The following is a 14,487-nucleotide window of genomic DNA, read 5'->3' on the forward strand; positions in this document are numbered from 1 at the left end:
CATGGACCCCAGCATGGGATGGACAAAATCTGGGCTCCAGGTTTTCTCTTCCCCGCTTCCCTTCTGTCCTGCAGCAGCATCCTCAGAAGGATCCTGGGGCACCCTGAGCACACCCTGAAGTGGCTCTGTACCCCCAGGCTGCATCCTCGGGGAGCAAGGCGCCATGGCACCCTGCAACGCTGCTTCCCGGCCAGAGCGAAATGGGTCTGGGGTTCTTTATGCACAACGCTGCTGCAGGCCGGGTGCTGGCAGTGCCCACTCAGCAGCCAGTGTCTGGGGTCGGCTGGGTGGGTCCAGGGGGCTCGGGGCTCCAAGGGCAGACAGAGTACGGCCCCTGGCAGCTCCCAGGCCGGGCCATCCTGATGCAATTCCCTGTTTGCAAAACACCTCATCAACCTCCCTGCCAGTGTCCTGGGGCACCGTAACCTCCCTTCCGCGTCCAGGGCCGGCTGGACCCTTGGGTGGCTGCTTGGCCACAAAACTGGGGTGAGTGGGGTCCCTGGGCACAACCACAGGACATGGTCCAGCCCTCTGCACGTGGTCCCAGCAAGCTGATGTCAGGCCTGACTGTGCTTTGGGATTTCAGGCCCCTGGGGGAGCCCCGGCACGGAGCTGCTGGCAGTGCAGCCGTTTTCCAGTCCCAGCAGCAGCTCGGGCAGGGAAACAGTGGCTGTTGCAGGTCGCGGCGCTGTGTCAGTGGCACGGGCTAGAGGTCAGCATGCCAGGGCATGGCGGCTGCGTCCCACTTGCGCCTGCGTGGTGGGTGTCGAGGGCCCCCTCAGAATGCCCGGTCTGGTGCAATGGGGCTTCCCTGGGGAGCTGTGGGGAGGGAGCACTGAACCATCACATGCACCACCTCTGGGGTGCGGGTGGATTGGTTCCCCCCCCCATAAATGTCAAGAAAAGGCTCCCCACCCTTTTTTGCCCCCCTCCACTACCCCTCCTCCCCTCCCCCCCAGTTTGCAGCCCTGGAGAAGGGAGGCTGGGGGGTTCTGTGCTGCCCCCCCCGGGACAAAACCCCCTTGGGTGGGTTTGCTGCTTCCCAGGAGCTGCAGACCCTGCCTCGGCACTGAGGTGGGTGGGTCACGGCTCTCACCGGTGCTGGAAGAGTTAACACTCCCAAAATGCCATGAAATGTTCCTGCTGCAGGTCAGTCTCCATAGGGGATTAGGGAAATCTGGCCCAGGAGCCAGGGCTGGCTCCTGCCAGCTTAGGGCCGGCTGCGGGACGTGCTCAGGGATGCAGTGGCAGGATTGAAGCCCAGGCACCACGTGCCGGAGTAGTCCCGCCAGGGTCTGGCACGGCCAGGCGCTGCCTTCCAGCTCAGAAAAATACAGCCAGTTTGAAAAGCCTGGCTGTAAATCAGCGGGGAGGGAGGGCTGCCACTGCCGGGCTAGGTGAGCCCCTCCAGGGGGGCTGGGTGGGCACCCACCCTGCCATGCTGCTGGGAGAGCCAGGGGCCTGTGCTTGGCAGCACTGCACTTGCAGGATGCCAGCTGGTGAGCAGAGATGAGCAGGGTGGACACACGCCAGTGCCAACACCCCGCTCCTGGTCGCAGGGCTGCCTTTGCCCATGGTGCCAGTGGGTGCCAAGAGGCGGGGTGAGGGGCTCCCAGGCCAGCCCGGTCCCTGGCAGCTACACAGTGTGGGCTCCACATGTCTCTCTGCCAGCGGCCCTGTCCGAGTGGACCACAGGCTCTGGCTGTTTTCTCATCCTGTAGGAATTCAGCTCCATGGGCTGGACGGTTTTTTTTTGGTGTGTGTGTGTCCCCCTCCTTTTACTCTCCCTCTTTGGAGACTTTCCGCATTCTGCCTTTGATCTCCCCCCCCCCCCCCCCCCGTGTTTGCCCAGCCGATCGCTGGGCCCGCCGGGGTTAGAGGCTGAGGTCAGCGCCTTTCCCATTCCAAACACCCAGAAACATCAGTGGGAAGGGAGGGGATTCAGATTACAACCTTCCCGTCCTCCCCTTCCACCCCACTCGCCCCGCTTGCAGTGCCAGCGGGGAGCCGGGATGGACTGAGCCCCTCTCGCCGGGGGACGCTGCTGCCACCGTGTCCCTGGTGCCCCAAGAGCCGAGCGGCGGCAATGGATGGAGGTGGCGGGCAGCATCGCCGGTGGTCCAGCAGGCACTGGGCGTGCTGAAGGGCAGAAGTTTGGTCCTCTCCTCCTCCTCTTTGTCCCCCCGCCCGCCCGCCTTCTCCCTCGTCCCCTCCATCCTGAATGTGATTTATCCCGAGCCCTCACCAGCGAGCCAGGCCAGTGGTGTGGGGTGGCCAGATGCCTCCTCGTGGAAATTTCAGCTGCCCAGGCCAGGGCCGGCAAGCAGGTGGGCGGCAGCGTGCCCCCATGGGCATCGCGCTCCTCCTGCCTTTGGTGGCAGTGGCTGTGGTGGCCGGGCTGAGCCTGCAGCCGGGCAGGATGCGGCACCTGGGGGTCTGCCCCAACCAGCTGAACCCCAACCTGTGGGTGGACGCGCAGAGCACCTGCGAGCGGGAGTGCCAGGCTGACCAGGTGAGCGGGGGGGCTGCGGAGGCTGGGCATGGCGGGGGGGAATGGGGGGGGACATCCCCAGCTCCACTGAGGGAGATGCTTTGGGGTGCAGGTCCCACGCCTGATGGCACAGCTAGTTCAGTTGTTTCGGTGCAAAGTGCTCAGCCTGGCTGCACCTTCACCCCTCCTGAGCCCCTGCTGTCAGCAGGCACAAGGGGTGCCCTGGGGCCACTCCCTGGCCTCCAGCATGCAAAGGATCTGCTTGTAGCCCTCCGTGTACCACCCCAGGCCATGCCCCGTGGCCAGGACACCCCCTCTGTGCACCCCCAGGATGCTCCCACCCAGCCGAGGGGCTGGGACAAGGGGAATGGGTGCGCTGGGACAGGGACCTCCATCAGGCAGTGGACAGCCTCCCCCGGCCCCCCCACTTCCCCAACTTTTCCCTGAGGTCAGGAGCCTACCCACGGACCAGGCTGCCCGTCCCAGAGCTCTGGGCTCCACGGCAGCAGGCAGTGGCACCAGCACGTCCACCCTGGTTAGAGCTGCCTGGACCCAGGGGGACTGCAATTCATCTGTGCAATGAGTTCTGCCTCCCCTCAGCCAGCTAAGGCTGAGAGGGGTGAGACGCTCTCTGCTGGGGGAGAAGGGGCCATCGTCGCTGCAGCGCACCCCTAACCCTGCTGCGGGTCGGGGGGGGGTGGGTGGGTCTGGAGGGGCTGAGGGTGGGCTGGGGCCAGCGCAGCCATTCTGGGGTGGTCTGGCTCTTACTCAGAGCCCAGTGATGCTGGGGGTGCACAGGGCTGCGCAGGGGACACCTGCTCACACAAAAGCCTCGTGGGGGGTGGGAGCAGCACCCACGGCCACAGCACGGTGGTGACCTTCATGTCCCAACCCCCAATCTCCTCTCCCCCCTACGCTGGCCAGGACTGCGAAGGTTTTGAGAAATGCTGCACCAACGTGTGCGGGCTGCGGAGCTGCGTGGCCGCCCGCTTCGCTGATGGCAGCCTGCCGGCGCTGGCACTGGCACCAGCAGCCTCATGTGAGAGCTTCGTGTGCGCGCAGCAGGGCTCTGACTGTGACATCTGGGATGGGCAGCCTGTCTGCAAGTGCAAGGACCGCTGTGAGAAGGAGCCCAACTTCACCTGCGCCTCCGATGGCCTCACCTACTACAACAAGTGCTACATGGACGCCGAGGCGTGCCTGCGCGGCACCCGCCTCACCACCGTCCCCTGCAAGCACATCTTCACCTGGCCCGACACCAGCCCTGTGCCGCAGGAGACGACGGCACGCCCCACACCAGGAGCCGGCCCAGAGGTGCCGGTGCCCCCTGCCCTCTACAGCAACCCCTTCCACCAGTCGGTGCGTGCTGGCGGCACCGTCAGCTTCCGCTGCGACGTCAGCGGGCGCCCGCGGCCGGACATCACCTGGGAGAAGCAGAGCGAGCGGGAGGAGAACTTCATCATGCGGCCAGACCAGATGTACGGCAACGTGGTGGTCACCAACATTGGCCAGCTGGTCATCTACAATGCCCGCCACGAGGACGCTGGCATCTACACCTGCACAGCCAGGAACGCTGCTGGGCTGCTCCGTGCCGACTTCCCACTGTCAGTGGTCAGACGGGAGCCAGGGGGGACTCCGCGGGCTGGCAGCCCCCAGCCTTTCCCCAGTGCTGAGTGCCTGAAAGAGCCAGACCGGCGGCGGTGCGAGGCTCTGGAGGTGCGCTGGCACTTCGACGCCAAGCAGGGCTCCTGCCTCACCTTCCGCTACGGGGGCTGCGGTGCCAACAGGAACCATTTTGAGACCTATGAGGAATGCCGGGCTGCCTGCTTGGGCAGCGCCCGCCCCACCTGCCTGCTGCCCATGGTGCAGGGTCCCTGCCAGAACTGGGAACCCCGCTGGGCATACAACCACCTGCTGAAGCAGTGCCACTCCTTCGTCTACGGTGGCTGCGAGGGCAACACCAACAACTTTGAGAGCAAGGAGACCTGTGAGGATGTCTGCCCCTTCCCCAAGAGCCTGCAGTGCAAGGCTTGCCGCCTGAAGAGCAAGATGGTGCTGAGCCTCTGCCGCAGCGACTTTGCCATCGTGGGACGGCTGATGGAGATCGTGGAGGACCAGGACTCTGGCATTGCCCGCTTCGCCCTCGAGGATGTCCTCAAGGATGAGAAGATGGGTCTCAAGTTCTTCAACATTAAGTACCTGGAGGTGACCTTGACTGACATGGACTGGAGCTGCCCCTGCCCCAACATGACAGCAGAGGATGGGCCACTCATCATCATGGGCGAGGTGCATGATGGCATGGCCACGCTGGACCCCAGCAGCTATGTCCGGGCAGCCAACGACAAGCGGGTGAAGAAGATCTACGAGCTGATGGAGAAGAAAACCTGTGACCTCCTGAACCGCTTCCAGGACTAGGAGAGAGCCAGGACGTGCCAACTTGGGGGGTTGCAGATCCACCATGGGGGGCCACAGCTTGGGGGGGGCCCCTGCACCAGTGCTTGTATCTAGGGATTACCACTCTGTCATGTAGTTCCCTCCCAACCCCATGCTGAGCCCCAGCCCAGCTGCCACCTCCCCTGTAATTTATCTGCCGCATGCCCCCCCTGTATACCCCTCCCCACCCAGCCAGCAGCAATAAAGGACTGGGTTGGGTTGCAGAGGGGTGGGAGGTCTGCCAGGACCCTCCCCCGTAAAAACCTTCCCACCACACCGAAGCCTTTAGGCCCAGTGTAACACCCCAGGTGCTCCCAGTGCAGGATCTGACCCCCTTTGGTGCTGCGGGGGGGCAGAATGGGGATGCCCCCGGCCAACATCAGTGCTGAAGCATCAGGGAGCTGCTGGTGGGGGGGAAAAGCCCCAGAGTTTATTGGTGGGAGGGATGGGGTCCCTGGGTTGGGGAAAGGGGGACAGGAGGACAGGTCCCCCTGCCATTGGTACAGCATCCTCCAGGGAAATGGGCACCAAACAAGAAGTCTTCTCCATGCCTGGGGGTGCTGTGTCCCCCATGGCAGCTGCGGTGGCTTCTCTAGGTTAGGCTGGGGCACCCCATTGGCACCAGCGTGGGGACGGTGTGATCCCTCGAGGAAGCATCAATGAGGGAGGGCAGCCATGCTGGGAAGGTGCCGGGAAACACCAGGAGGTGCCAGGAGGTGCCATCAGGGCAGGTTACTGCTTGCGGAAGATGAGACTTTTGTTGTTGGCTGGCATGTCCACCTGGAAGCACAGACCTAGGGGTCAGGGGGGGTCCCCACCGGTGCAGGGACTGTCCCCCTCCACAGACCCCAGCACCTACCATCCTCTCCAGGCGCAGCCCGTTGGCCTCAGCCAGCTGCTGCAGTAGCACTGTGTCCCGAAGGCCCCAGGTGGGATTGCTGCCGGGGAGGGAGGTGTGGGTCAGACAGATGGACATCTTGCCCCCATGCTCTCCAAAGCATCCCCATCTCCCAGGGGTGCCCCCAGCTTGGGGTGGGGGGGGGGGGGGGGCTCCCCCCTGCCACCACTTTAGGTCTTGTCTTGAAGGACCACGCTGGGAGGGAGCTCCCTGCAGCTGCAGGCAGGACAGGCAGCATGGGCAGGATGGGCCACTAGCAGCCCTGGGCCCCCCAGCTCCCGTCCTACCTCTGCCTCAGGCTGCGGTCAAAGTCCACGTTGCTCTGGGGGCTGATCCGGCCATCCACGGCGTAGGGCTGCCAGGACACGAAGATGGAGCTGCAGGCATGAGCCATGATGTGTGTCCCTGAGCCCCCGCAGCCCATGGGTTGCCATCCCCACCACGCACAGAGCCAAGTGGGAAGGGGGACAGCCCCTGAGAGGGACCACGGGTCCTGTAACCCACTGTGGGTCCCATCACCCCCCACGGGCCCCCCGACCCTGCCCTGGATGAGGTGAGGGAGGACAGGATCACTCTGGTCCTGGGGGATGAGCAGCCAAAACAGCCCCATCCAGGGCTCAGGACATGGCTCAAAAGCCTGAGACCGCCCTCCCCAAAGCCAAGCCCCCTGCTTTCCCCAGCCCCCCCCAAGCCATGCCCGGAGCTGACCTCCCATCTGCCCCCCCCCTCCCCCCCCAGCATCCCCAGGGACACCCTACGCTCCACGCTCCTGCACTGAGATGGGTGGTTGGCCAAGCAGCACCCACCCCATAGGTGAAGAGCACGCCTCCGGGTTTCAGCAGCACCCCAGCACCCTTGAACAGGCCCTAGGGAAAGAGGTGGGGATGAGGTCAGGGGGCTGGGGACACCCCCCCAGGAGCCTCCTCCTTGGCCCTGGGATCCCCAAACCAGGGGGTCAGGAGATAGGGACCTGGCAAGGGCCAGTGTGGCTCCAGCCCTGCCCCGCTCACCTCGGTGCACCGCAGCTCTGCAATGTGCATCATGTTGATGCTGACGAGGAGGTCGAGGGTGGCGGGTGGGGTGCCCCCCCATGTCTCCCAGCCCTGCGAGACGTCCAGCAGGATGGGGGGCAGCATGTTGGGCACCTGCATGGCCTCTGCGTAGGCAGCAATGCTGCAGGCACCAAACTCCACGTGAACTCCAGCCAGGGCATCACCTGCCCCCACCATGCATCCCCACCACCAGCACCCACCACAGGCAGACCCAAAGCCTGCCTGCCCTGGCTGCCGGCAGCATCTCAAAGGTGAAGTCTCTGATGTCTAATAATAAGGTTGTGCTTGCAACACAGCCTGGGGGGCTCTGCACAGGGCAAGGGGTCTGGTATCGCTGAGCTTTGCAACAGGCCAAAGGGTGACGGGGTTGCTGGGGCCCTGCCGGGGCAGCCGGAGAAGCGGCAGCAGCCAGACAACCAGCAGCACACAGCCCAAGAGACCCCAGTGCCTAGAAAAATCCCAATTCACCGTTGCCTCTCACCAGGGCAGCTGGAGCACACTGCCCTCCCAGCTGCCTGCAGCACTGCCAGCACCCACGTGCTCAGGCTGCCCGCACGCTGCCCGCACCCTGCCTGCACCCAGATGCCTGTGCTTCCTGCAGCACTGCCAGCACCCACGTGCTCAGGCTGCCCGCATGCTGCCTGCACCCACACGCCTGGGCTGCCCGCAGCGCTGCCTGCACCCACACGCCTGGGCTGCCTGTGCCGCCAGTACTGCTGCACCAGTACCGTGGGATTTATACCTTTTCTGGCACATTTACCAGCCAGGTCTCAGTTCCTGAAGTGTCGGAGCAGGGAACCGCGGCCTCCTGGCCCCAGCCTGGGGATTATTTTTAACCAGGGCAGTGCGTGCTGGGAGAGGTGGCGGGTGGGGAAAGGACGCCGGCTGCACTCCCCCTGGACAGGTGCCAATTTTGGCACCTCCTCACGGCGTTTATTTTTTTTCGTGGGGGAATTCCTCCCCACGATGCAGAGCTGGGGTTTATTTTTGTTTCCTGAATGGAAACTGAGCCCTTCCAGTCTCGCACTGCAATGCCTGGAATGGGCATTTGGCCATGGCCAGACCCGTGCGCACCAACAGAGAGCAGATAAACACAGCCTGACGTGGCTTACTGGGGTGGCATGATGCCGGGAGTGGGGTGCAACCCACTGCACTGGTGGGAGCCGCTGCCGGCATCCTGGTGAGCTGGGCACTGGGCCCGGCATCACTGCAGAGCATTGTGGCCGTGCGTGGGTAATGGGAGGGCGACTGCTGCGCAGAGATGCGTGGTCGGGCGCTTTGCAGGCAGGAATCGCTCTGTAGCGGGGTGGGCTGGTGGAGAGTTGAATATTGGGGCTTTTCTGGGAAAAAATAAGCATCGAGCTGGGGAGCCCGGGCTGCCTGACAGTTGAATATTGGGTCTTTCCTGGAATAAAACACAGCACCGAGCTGGGGAGCCCAAGCACTCTGGCCGTGGGTCTGTCGGGAGGGGAAGGGGCTGGAGGCTGTGCTCCCCAGGGACCCCCCACACCCGTGCTCCCTGCTCACCTGCGCAGCGCCTGGGGGTCGATGTCGGAGGGCTGCCAGCGGGTCTGCGGCAGCGCCCGGGCAAAATGCGCGGCGTGCAGCCCCGCGCCCGCCCCCACCTCCAGCACCTGCAGGACGCCGGGTCCCGCGTGGGCGCCGGGCCCCACGTACTCCCTCAGCACCGCCAGGATCGGGTCCTTGTTGCGCTGCGCCGCCGCCGGCGCTTGCATGGCTGGAGCGGGCGGTGGCCGCAGTGCGGGGACTACAAGTCCCAGCCGCCCCCACGGGGACCACCCCTCACGCGGCGCGGGTGGAGCCTCCCACGGCGGTTAAAAAAAAAAAAAAAAAAGGAAGAATAATGCATGCGCCGCCCGGGAATCGAACCCGGGTCGCAAGAATGGGAATCTTGCATGATACCACTACACCAGCGGCGCCGCTGCGCGCATCTTTGCCCCGCCACCACTCAGCCTCCCCACGCGTGACCGCGGGGCGAGGGTGCACCCCTAAGGCTGGCGTTGGGGTCGTGGGTACTGCCGCTTCCCTGCCACGCGTGGGCTTTTCCCACCTTATTCCCGCCACCCCTGAAAGGACCAGGTTAATGCTCCGCGTCGACACCCCAGGACAATGGGGGGGTGTGGGACACCTCGGCTGCAGGGAGCCGGAGGGGGGCAGCGGGGCTTCCGAGCGCGGAAAGGCTCTGGGCTGCGCCGGTGTGCCCACGGACGCCCTATAAACCCCAGGCAGGTCTCAGATGGGGAAACTGAGGCACAGCCTCCTGGGTGACAGAGCAGGTGATGAGCCAGTGGTGGGGTGCCCCTGGGTCACAGTCGTATTTAAGCATGGTGACAAGGGCTGCATCCTGTAGGGTTGGGGGGGAGTTGCGTGGGGACCAACAGCTGCTGGGTGCCACCCTGCGACGTGCCCATGGGTGCCTGGCACCTGGCAGGATCATTGCCTGCTTTGCAGGATGCTCTTTTGAGGGGCCGGGCACCGTCCCACAGCACCTCCTGCCCCAACACAGCTGTGCCACCGTGGCCACGCAGCTGGCAGGGTGGAAAGGCCAAAAGTCACCCTTGGTGACTTTGCTGCCCCTGGACCAAGGCTGAAGCACCCCCGAAAGTCCCCAGCGGGTTTGTCACACAGCCTGTCCCCAGGGCAATGCTGCAGGGTGGCCGGGGACCAGCTCGGGGTCACGTCCCAGGGCTGCACCTCCTGCCATGTGGGGAGACCTCAGCGTGCCTTCCCTGCTCCAAAGGTCACTGCGATGGCCGGGATGTGGCCACCCACCCTGGCTTCCCACGCTGTGGGGTGGCCCATGGCTCCTGGGTGGTCATGGGGTGAGTGTCTTGGGGCTCACTGGGCTTGTCACAGCACTGTCCCCATGGTGATGGCACCTCAGCTGCTGCAGCCCCTCGCTGTCCCCTGCCTGGGTCCTATGTGTCCCAGGAGTGACTCCTACGTGTCCCCTATGTGTCCCATGGCTTCGGCGTCCCCATCTCCTGAATGTCCCCGTGCATGGCCCCTCTGTGTTTCCCGTGACTCCTTCGTGCCTGTGCCATCTTGTGTCCCACGTGCCTCCCGTGCGCTCTCTCCTACTTGACCCCTGTGCGTCCCCCCGTCCCTTGTGTGCACCCTGTGTGTCCCGTGTGTGTCCTGTGTCTCTCGCATGTCCCATGTGTACCCCCTACGTGTCCCATGCATGTCCCCCCATGTCCCACGTGTGCCCGTGTCCCCTGTGTGTTTCCTGTGTGCCCTCCGCATCCCACGTGTGTCCCCATGTGGCCCGTGCGTGTCCCCACATCCCACGTGTGCCCCTTGTGCGCCCCGCGTGTGTCCCATGTGTCCCCCCACATCTCCCACGTGTGCCCCTCGTGTGTCCCGCGCGCGTCCCGTACGTCCCCCACACAGCCCAGCGCCTCCCACCCTGCCCGCGTCCGTCCCCCAACCTCTCCCACGCGCGCCTCCCACCCGCCCCTCACACGCCTCTGCAGGCGCCCGGTTCGCCCCCCGCGCTCCGCGGCCCCACGCCCGTCCCGCGCGGGCCCTTTAAGGGCGGGGGCGTGTCGCGGCGGCCGCCCGGCCCGGCCAGTTAAAGGCCCGGCGAGGGGCGCGCGCCGCACTCGGGCGGGGGCGGCGGGGCCGGGGCCGGTGGCGGGGCCGGGGCCGCAGCCGCAGGATGTACACGCTGACGCGCGGCCCCAGCAAGCTGGCCACGCAGCGCCGCACAGGTACCGGGGACCCCGGGGAAGGGAGGCGCGGGGAGGGTGCGCGGGCACCGGCCCCGTCCCGTCCCGCTCCGCTCCCCCGGGCCGCTCTGACGCCCCGCCGCCGCCCGCAGGTCCGACGCAGCAGGCGGTGGAGAGCAGCAAGCTGGGCGAGCTGCGGGGCCGGCTGCAGCCCGGCGCCTGGCCCCCCGCCAGGTGAGCCCGGCGGCGGCGGCGGCGGCCGCCGTGACCTTGGGGAAAGGTTACCGGGGCGGCCGGGCCGCGCCGCCGGGGGAGGGGCCACGGGGGGGGGGGGGGGTGTGGGTGGGCCGGGGGCCGTCGCTCGGTGCCCGCATGCCGGGACGTGCGGGGGGTTGCAGCGCTGCCAGTCCCCGCCCGGTTCCCACAGAGAGTGTACACTCGTGGCGTGGGCCGCCCCTCGGAGTTGGTGCCTCCCGTCCCCTCCCGCGGCGGTCCGTGGAGAGGCCGTTTCTAAAAAGCACGGGGGAACGCGATTTGTAGCCGGTGGAGGAGCGGGCATAGTGCAGGCAGCGGCGGGCTGCCTGCTCCAGGGGGATAGGCAGGGGGGTGTCCCGCCGCCGGGGGTGCTGCTGCCTGCAGACGCTGCCCGTGTGCCGGAGCCGAGGGCCGGGCTGGGCCGAGGTTGTGCAACCCTCCCGCAAGCCCCGGGGGAGGCACCGATTGCACAAACCCCCTGGCTGGAGCGGCGCCGGGTGGGCGCCCGCACCGCGCCCGGGACCGGTGTGTAACTGCCTGGTCCCCGGGGCTGGTAGGTGCCAGCTGCAGCCCTGGACTCACTGAGGCCATGGTGGCCCACGGGAGGGTTTGGAGGTTGTTGGGCAGGTGTTGGAGGGGATGTAAGCGGCTGCTTAAAGTGATGGCTGCTTCTCCTAAGGAGGTGCTTTCTCAGCTGGAGAGCTGGGGCCAAACCCCAGCCTAGCAGAGCAGGCAGCCCTGCTCTGTCAGGCAGGGCTGTGGGGGCCTGTACGGCTCTGCCTGTTTCTTCCAGCTTTAATAAATGGATGAGAAAAACCTCCCCTCCAGCTTCCTGGGATCTTTCACTAATTAACCTGTGTGGCTGCTACCACGCTTACCCTCCTTCAGGCAGGTTGGTTGGGCATGCTCCTGGCTGCTGCCCTGCCTGCAGCAGGCAGGGATGCCTGCTTGGTGCCCCCCAGCCATGTGTGGTTTGGGGTGTATTATTCTGCCCCAGGCGCTGTCTGCAGAACCGGCAGGGGAGGTGCAGGCAGGGGCTGCCTGTTCTTGGGCTTGTCTGCCCTGCAAGCCACAGCCCATCTGCGCTCCTGGGGCCCCTTAGACTTTGTCCCATGAGAAACGTGGCCGTTGCAGACATGTCCCGCCCCGAAGCTGGGCAGAAAAGCCAAAATACTGAAGTTTTGCATTGAATGTGCCCACAAGTGTCATCCCAAACCTTTCCTCTTTATCTGCCCAGTTTTGCTGTTTCCAGGCTGGAGCTGGTTTAAGTGCCCTGCTTGTGGGAGGGGATCCTAGCTCTGAGGAAGCCTGACCTGCTCCCAGTTGGCAGAGGGTTTTGTCCCAGTCCTGGGGCACCTCAAGGATGTGCTGGGGGCCAGCGCTGCTCCAGCAAACCAGGGTGCTTGGTCTGTGGAGGATGGCATGATGGCACATCCCCCTGCCCAGTGCCTAACTGGATTTCACTTCCGTTTTCCTGATTCTGCCACCAAAATTGCTGAAGTTTTTTTTTATTTTGGGGACTGCTCTTGGTGCTGGGGCTGGAGGATGGGTGGGAGACAGGCAGCATGTGCTTTTCCCTGGGGGGCTCCCCTTGCCTGCACCCCTCTCTGCACAGGAACTCCCTCTCCTAGGGGGCTGAGTCCCTTTTGGTCCCCTCCCTTGGGGACAGGGCTGAGCAGGGCTGGCTGGCTGCAACCATGCTCCTGGCCTTGCCAGGGCTGTGGGCAGCCATGCATGCCATGGGGCAACCTGGGGCATCCAAACAACCCCTGTCCTTCTTCCAAACCGTGGCCTGTCCACCCTCACCTCCCCCTGGCTTCCCTCAACAGCCCAGCCCAGAAACTAGTCTTCAACAGAGTGAATGGCAAGAGGCTGCAGGTGCTGCCACAGCAGATCTCAGCCCATGAGGAGTGCTACACACTGGCCCATGAGGAGAATGTCCGCTTCATTTATGAAGGTGAGGGCAGGGGGTCCCTGGGGGCAGGCACCCATTGCTGTTGCATCCCTGGGGTGGGGGGGGGGGGCTGGAGGACATGGGGTCCCTCCTGAGGCAGCTGCATCAGGCTGGGGACCTCAGTGGCAAGGATGGGGTCCCCAGCCTGGGCAGCTGCTCTCCCTTGCACCAGCTCCTGCTCCTCTCCTGCAGCCCCCCCGGGCTGGGAAATCCCCATCCCAAAACCATCCACTACCTGTTTTCCCCACCACCACCCCAGCCTGGCAGCAGGTAGAGCAGCAGCTGGATGGCAGCCGGAGCGGGGAGAGTGCCTGCGGCCCCGTGCAGTACGTAGAGAAAACCCCCAACCCCGGACTGAAAAGTAAGTGGGAAGTAGTTGTGGCACTCAGGGGTGCCTCAGGCTCACAAGTGCAATGAGCTGGTGTGGGCTCAGCCAGGCACCTGAGCGGGGCTGCAATGGGAGGAGGAGGAGGATCCCAGTGCTGGATGTGCCAGAGGGGCTGGGTTGGGTCTGTCCTGCTGGTGCTGAGGCAGCTCAGGAGGTGCTGGGGGGCAGTTGGTCCCTGGCACTGTGGTGGGGATGTCTCACTGTGCCCTGTTGGAGGAGCCCAAGCAAGCAGGATGCCTGGTTGATGACTTCTGGAAATCATGCATTCTCCAGTTCCCAAGGTGGGTTCAACATCGTGCCGGAGAGGAGCCCCCCGGGTCCTGCTGTGGGGACCTGCTTCTCCTGGGGCCAAGCAGGACCAAGCTGGAGTGCAGTGGGGTTGGGGACAACATGCTTCTCTGATGACAGCTGGAGTAAGGGCTGTGAATACAGCCTGGGGGCTCCTGCAGTGGCTGAAAAGTCCTCAATAAGAGAAGGTCCCTGTAAACCCAGCCTGCCCTTTTGGGGACAGGGCACAGGGGTTGGGGGAAATCTTGGAGTGTAATTTTTTCAGTGGCAAATGGTATGGTTCAGGGGGAGCACCTGGACCTCTGCTCCCTGCTGCAGCTATTCTCTTCTCTCCCTCTCCTCTCTTTCAGACTTTGTTCCTATCGACCTGGAGGAGTGGTGGGCACAGCAATTTCTGGCCAAAATTGAAAACTGCTCATAAAAGGGAAGAAAGGTTTGGGTTTGTTTTTTTTTTTTTTAAAAGAGAAACAAAGCTGAGAGCATCTAGTCAGAACCCAGAATCAGTGGCATTTTGAAACTACGTTTTTAAAAGATGACCGAAATCAAGTGACCCACTCTGCCAGCCCAGCGAGGCCAGTGGGACCGGACCACAGCCATGCCTGGCCATGCGCCCCCTCCCTAGGAGCAGCGTGTGGCCCCAGCCAGGATTCCTTAAGTGCCAGTTCTCAGACCGCTGCAGCTCCTGCAGCCTCCAGCTCCCAGGGACACTGCGGTGCCATACTGAGGACGAGGGAGCGGATCCCCCTGCTGTGGCTGTAGCCACAGGGAGGACAGTGGGGTGCTGTAGCAGGGACTGCCAGACAATAAAGCACTGAAACTGCCAGTGGAGATGCGCTCGTGGGATAGGGAGGATGTGTTTGCAGAAGGTGGTAAAGCAGCTGGTGTGCAGCATTGTGCCCTGGGCTGGTGTAGAGTGGGGCATCCCTTGGAGGGGGCTTGTGGCTGACTCCTGGCTCAGTGGGTACTATGCTGCTCTGGGTTCAGAGCATTTCCTTGTCTTCCTTGGAGCTGCATCCTTGTCCCAAGTGCTGCCTTA

At 64.4% G+C, this 14,487-nt stretch overlaps 3 protein-coding genes and 1 non-coding gene across 5 annotated transcripts; 2 read left to right on the top strand and 2 right to left on the bottom strand.

The window, feature by feature from the left end:
- Positions 1–2,090: 2,090 nt before the first annotated feature.
- Positions 2,091–4,906, top strand: WFIKKN1 (WAP, follistatin/kazal, immunoglobulin, kunitz and netrin domain containing 1). Its single transcript, XM_075719089.1, has 3 exons — positions 2,091–2,152; positions 2,239–2,512; positions 3,416–4,906. Exons 1-3 carry the CDS (start codon positions 2,091–2,093, stop codon positions 4,904–4,906), a joined length of 1,827 nt encoding a protein of 608 aa, XP_075575204.1.
- Positions 4,907–5,376: 470 nt separating this feature from the next.
- Positions 5,377–8,610, bottom strand: METTL26 (methyltransferase like 26). Of its 2 annotated transcripts, XM_075719027.1 has the most exons (6): positions 8,402–8,610; positions 6,833–6,995; positions 6,629–6,688; positions 6,110–6,177; positions 5,784–5,862; positions 5,377–5,704 (listed from the first exon to the last, which is right to left on the bottom strand). In XM_075719027.1, exons 1-6 carry the CDS (start codon positions 8,608–8,610, stop codon positions 5,657–5,659), a joined length of 627 nt encoding a protein of 208 aa, XP_075575142.1. In that variant the 3' UTR covers positions 5,377–5,656. The 2 variants fall into 2 exon arrangements, with proteins under 2 accessions (XP_075575142.1, XP_075575143.1); XM_075719028.1 differs by lacking the exons at positions 6,110–6,177; positions 6,629–6,688; positions 6,833–6,995.
- Positions 8,611–8,743: 133 nt separating this feature from the next.
- On the bottom strand, positions 8,744–8,814 carry TRNAG-CCC (transfer RNA glycine (anticodon CCC)). The gene has a single exon. It is a non-coding gene; the product is annotated as a tRNA-Gly (tRNA).
- Positions 8,815–10,556: 1,742 nt separating this feature from the next.
- On the top strand, positions 10,557–13,872 carry MCRIP2 (MAPK regulated corepressor interacting protein 2). Its single transcript, XM_075719160.1, has 3 exons — positions 10,557–10,608; positions 13,035–13,136; positions 13,802–13,872. The coding sequence occupies exons 1-3, from the start codon at positions 10,557–10,559 to the stop codon at positions 13,870–13,872; spliced, it is 225 nt and encodes a 74-aa protein (XP_075575275.1).
- The last annotated feature ends 615 nt before the right edge of the window (positions 13,873–14,487 follow it).

This window comes from Pelecanus crispus, chromosome 11, assembly GCF_030463565.1.
Source record: "Pelecanus crispus isolate bPelCri1 chromosome 11, bPelCri1.pri, whole genome shotgun sequence".
Taxonomy (NCBI): domain Eukaryota; kingdom Metazoa; phylum Chordata; class Aves; order Pelecaniformes; family Pelecanidae; genus Pelecanus; species Pelecanus crispus.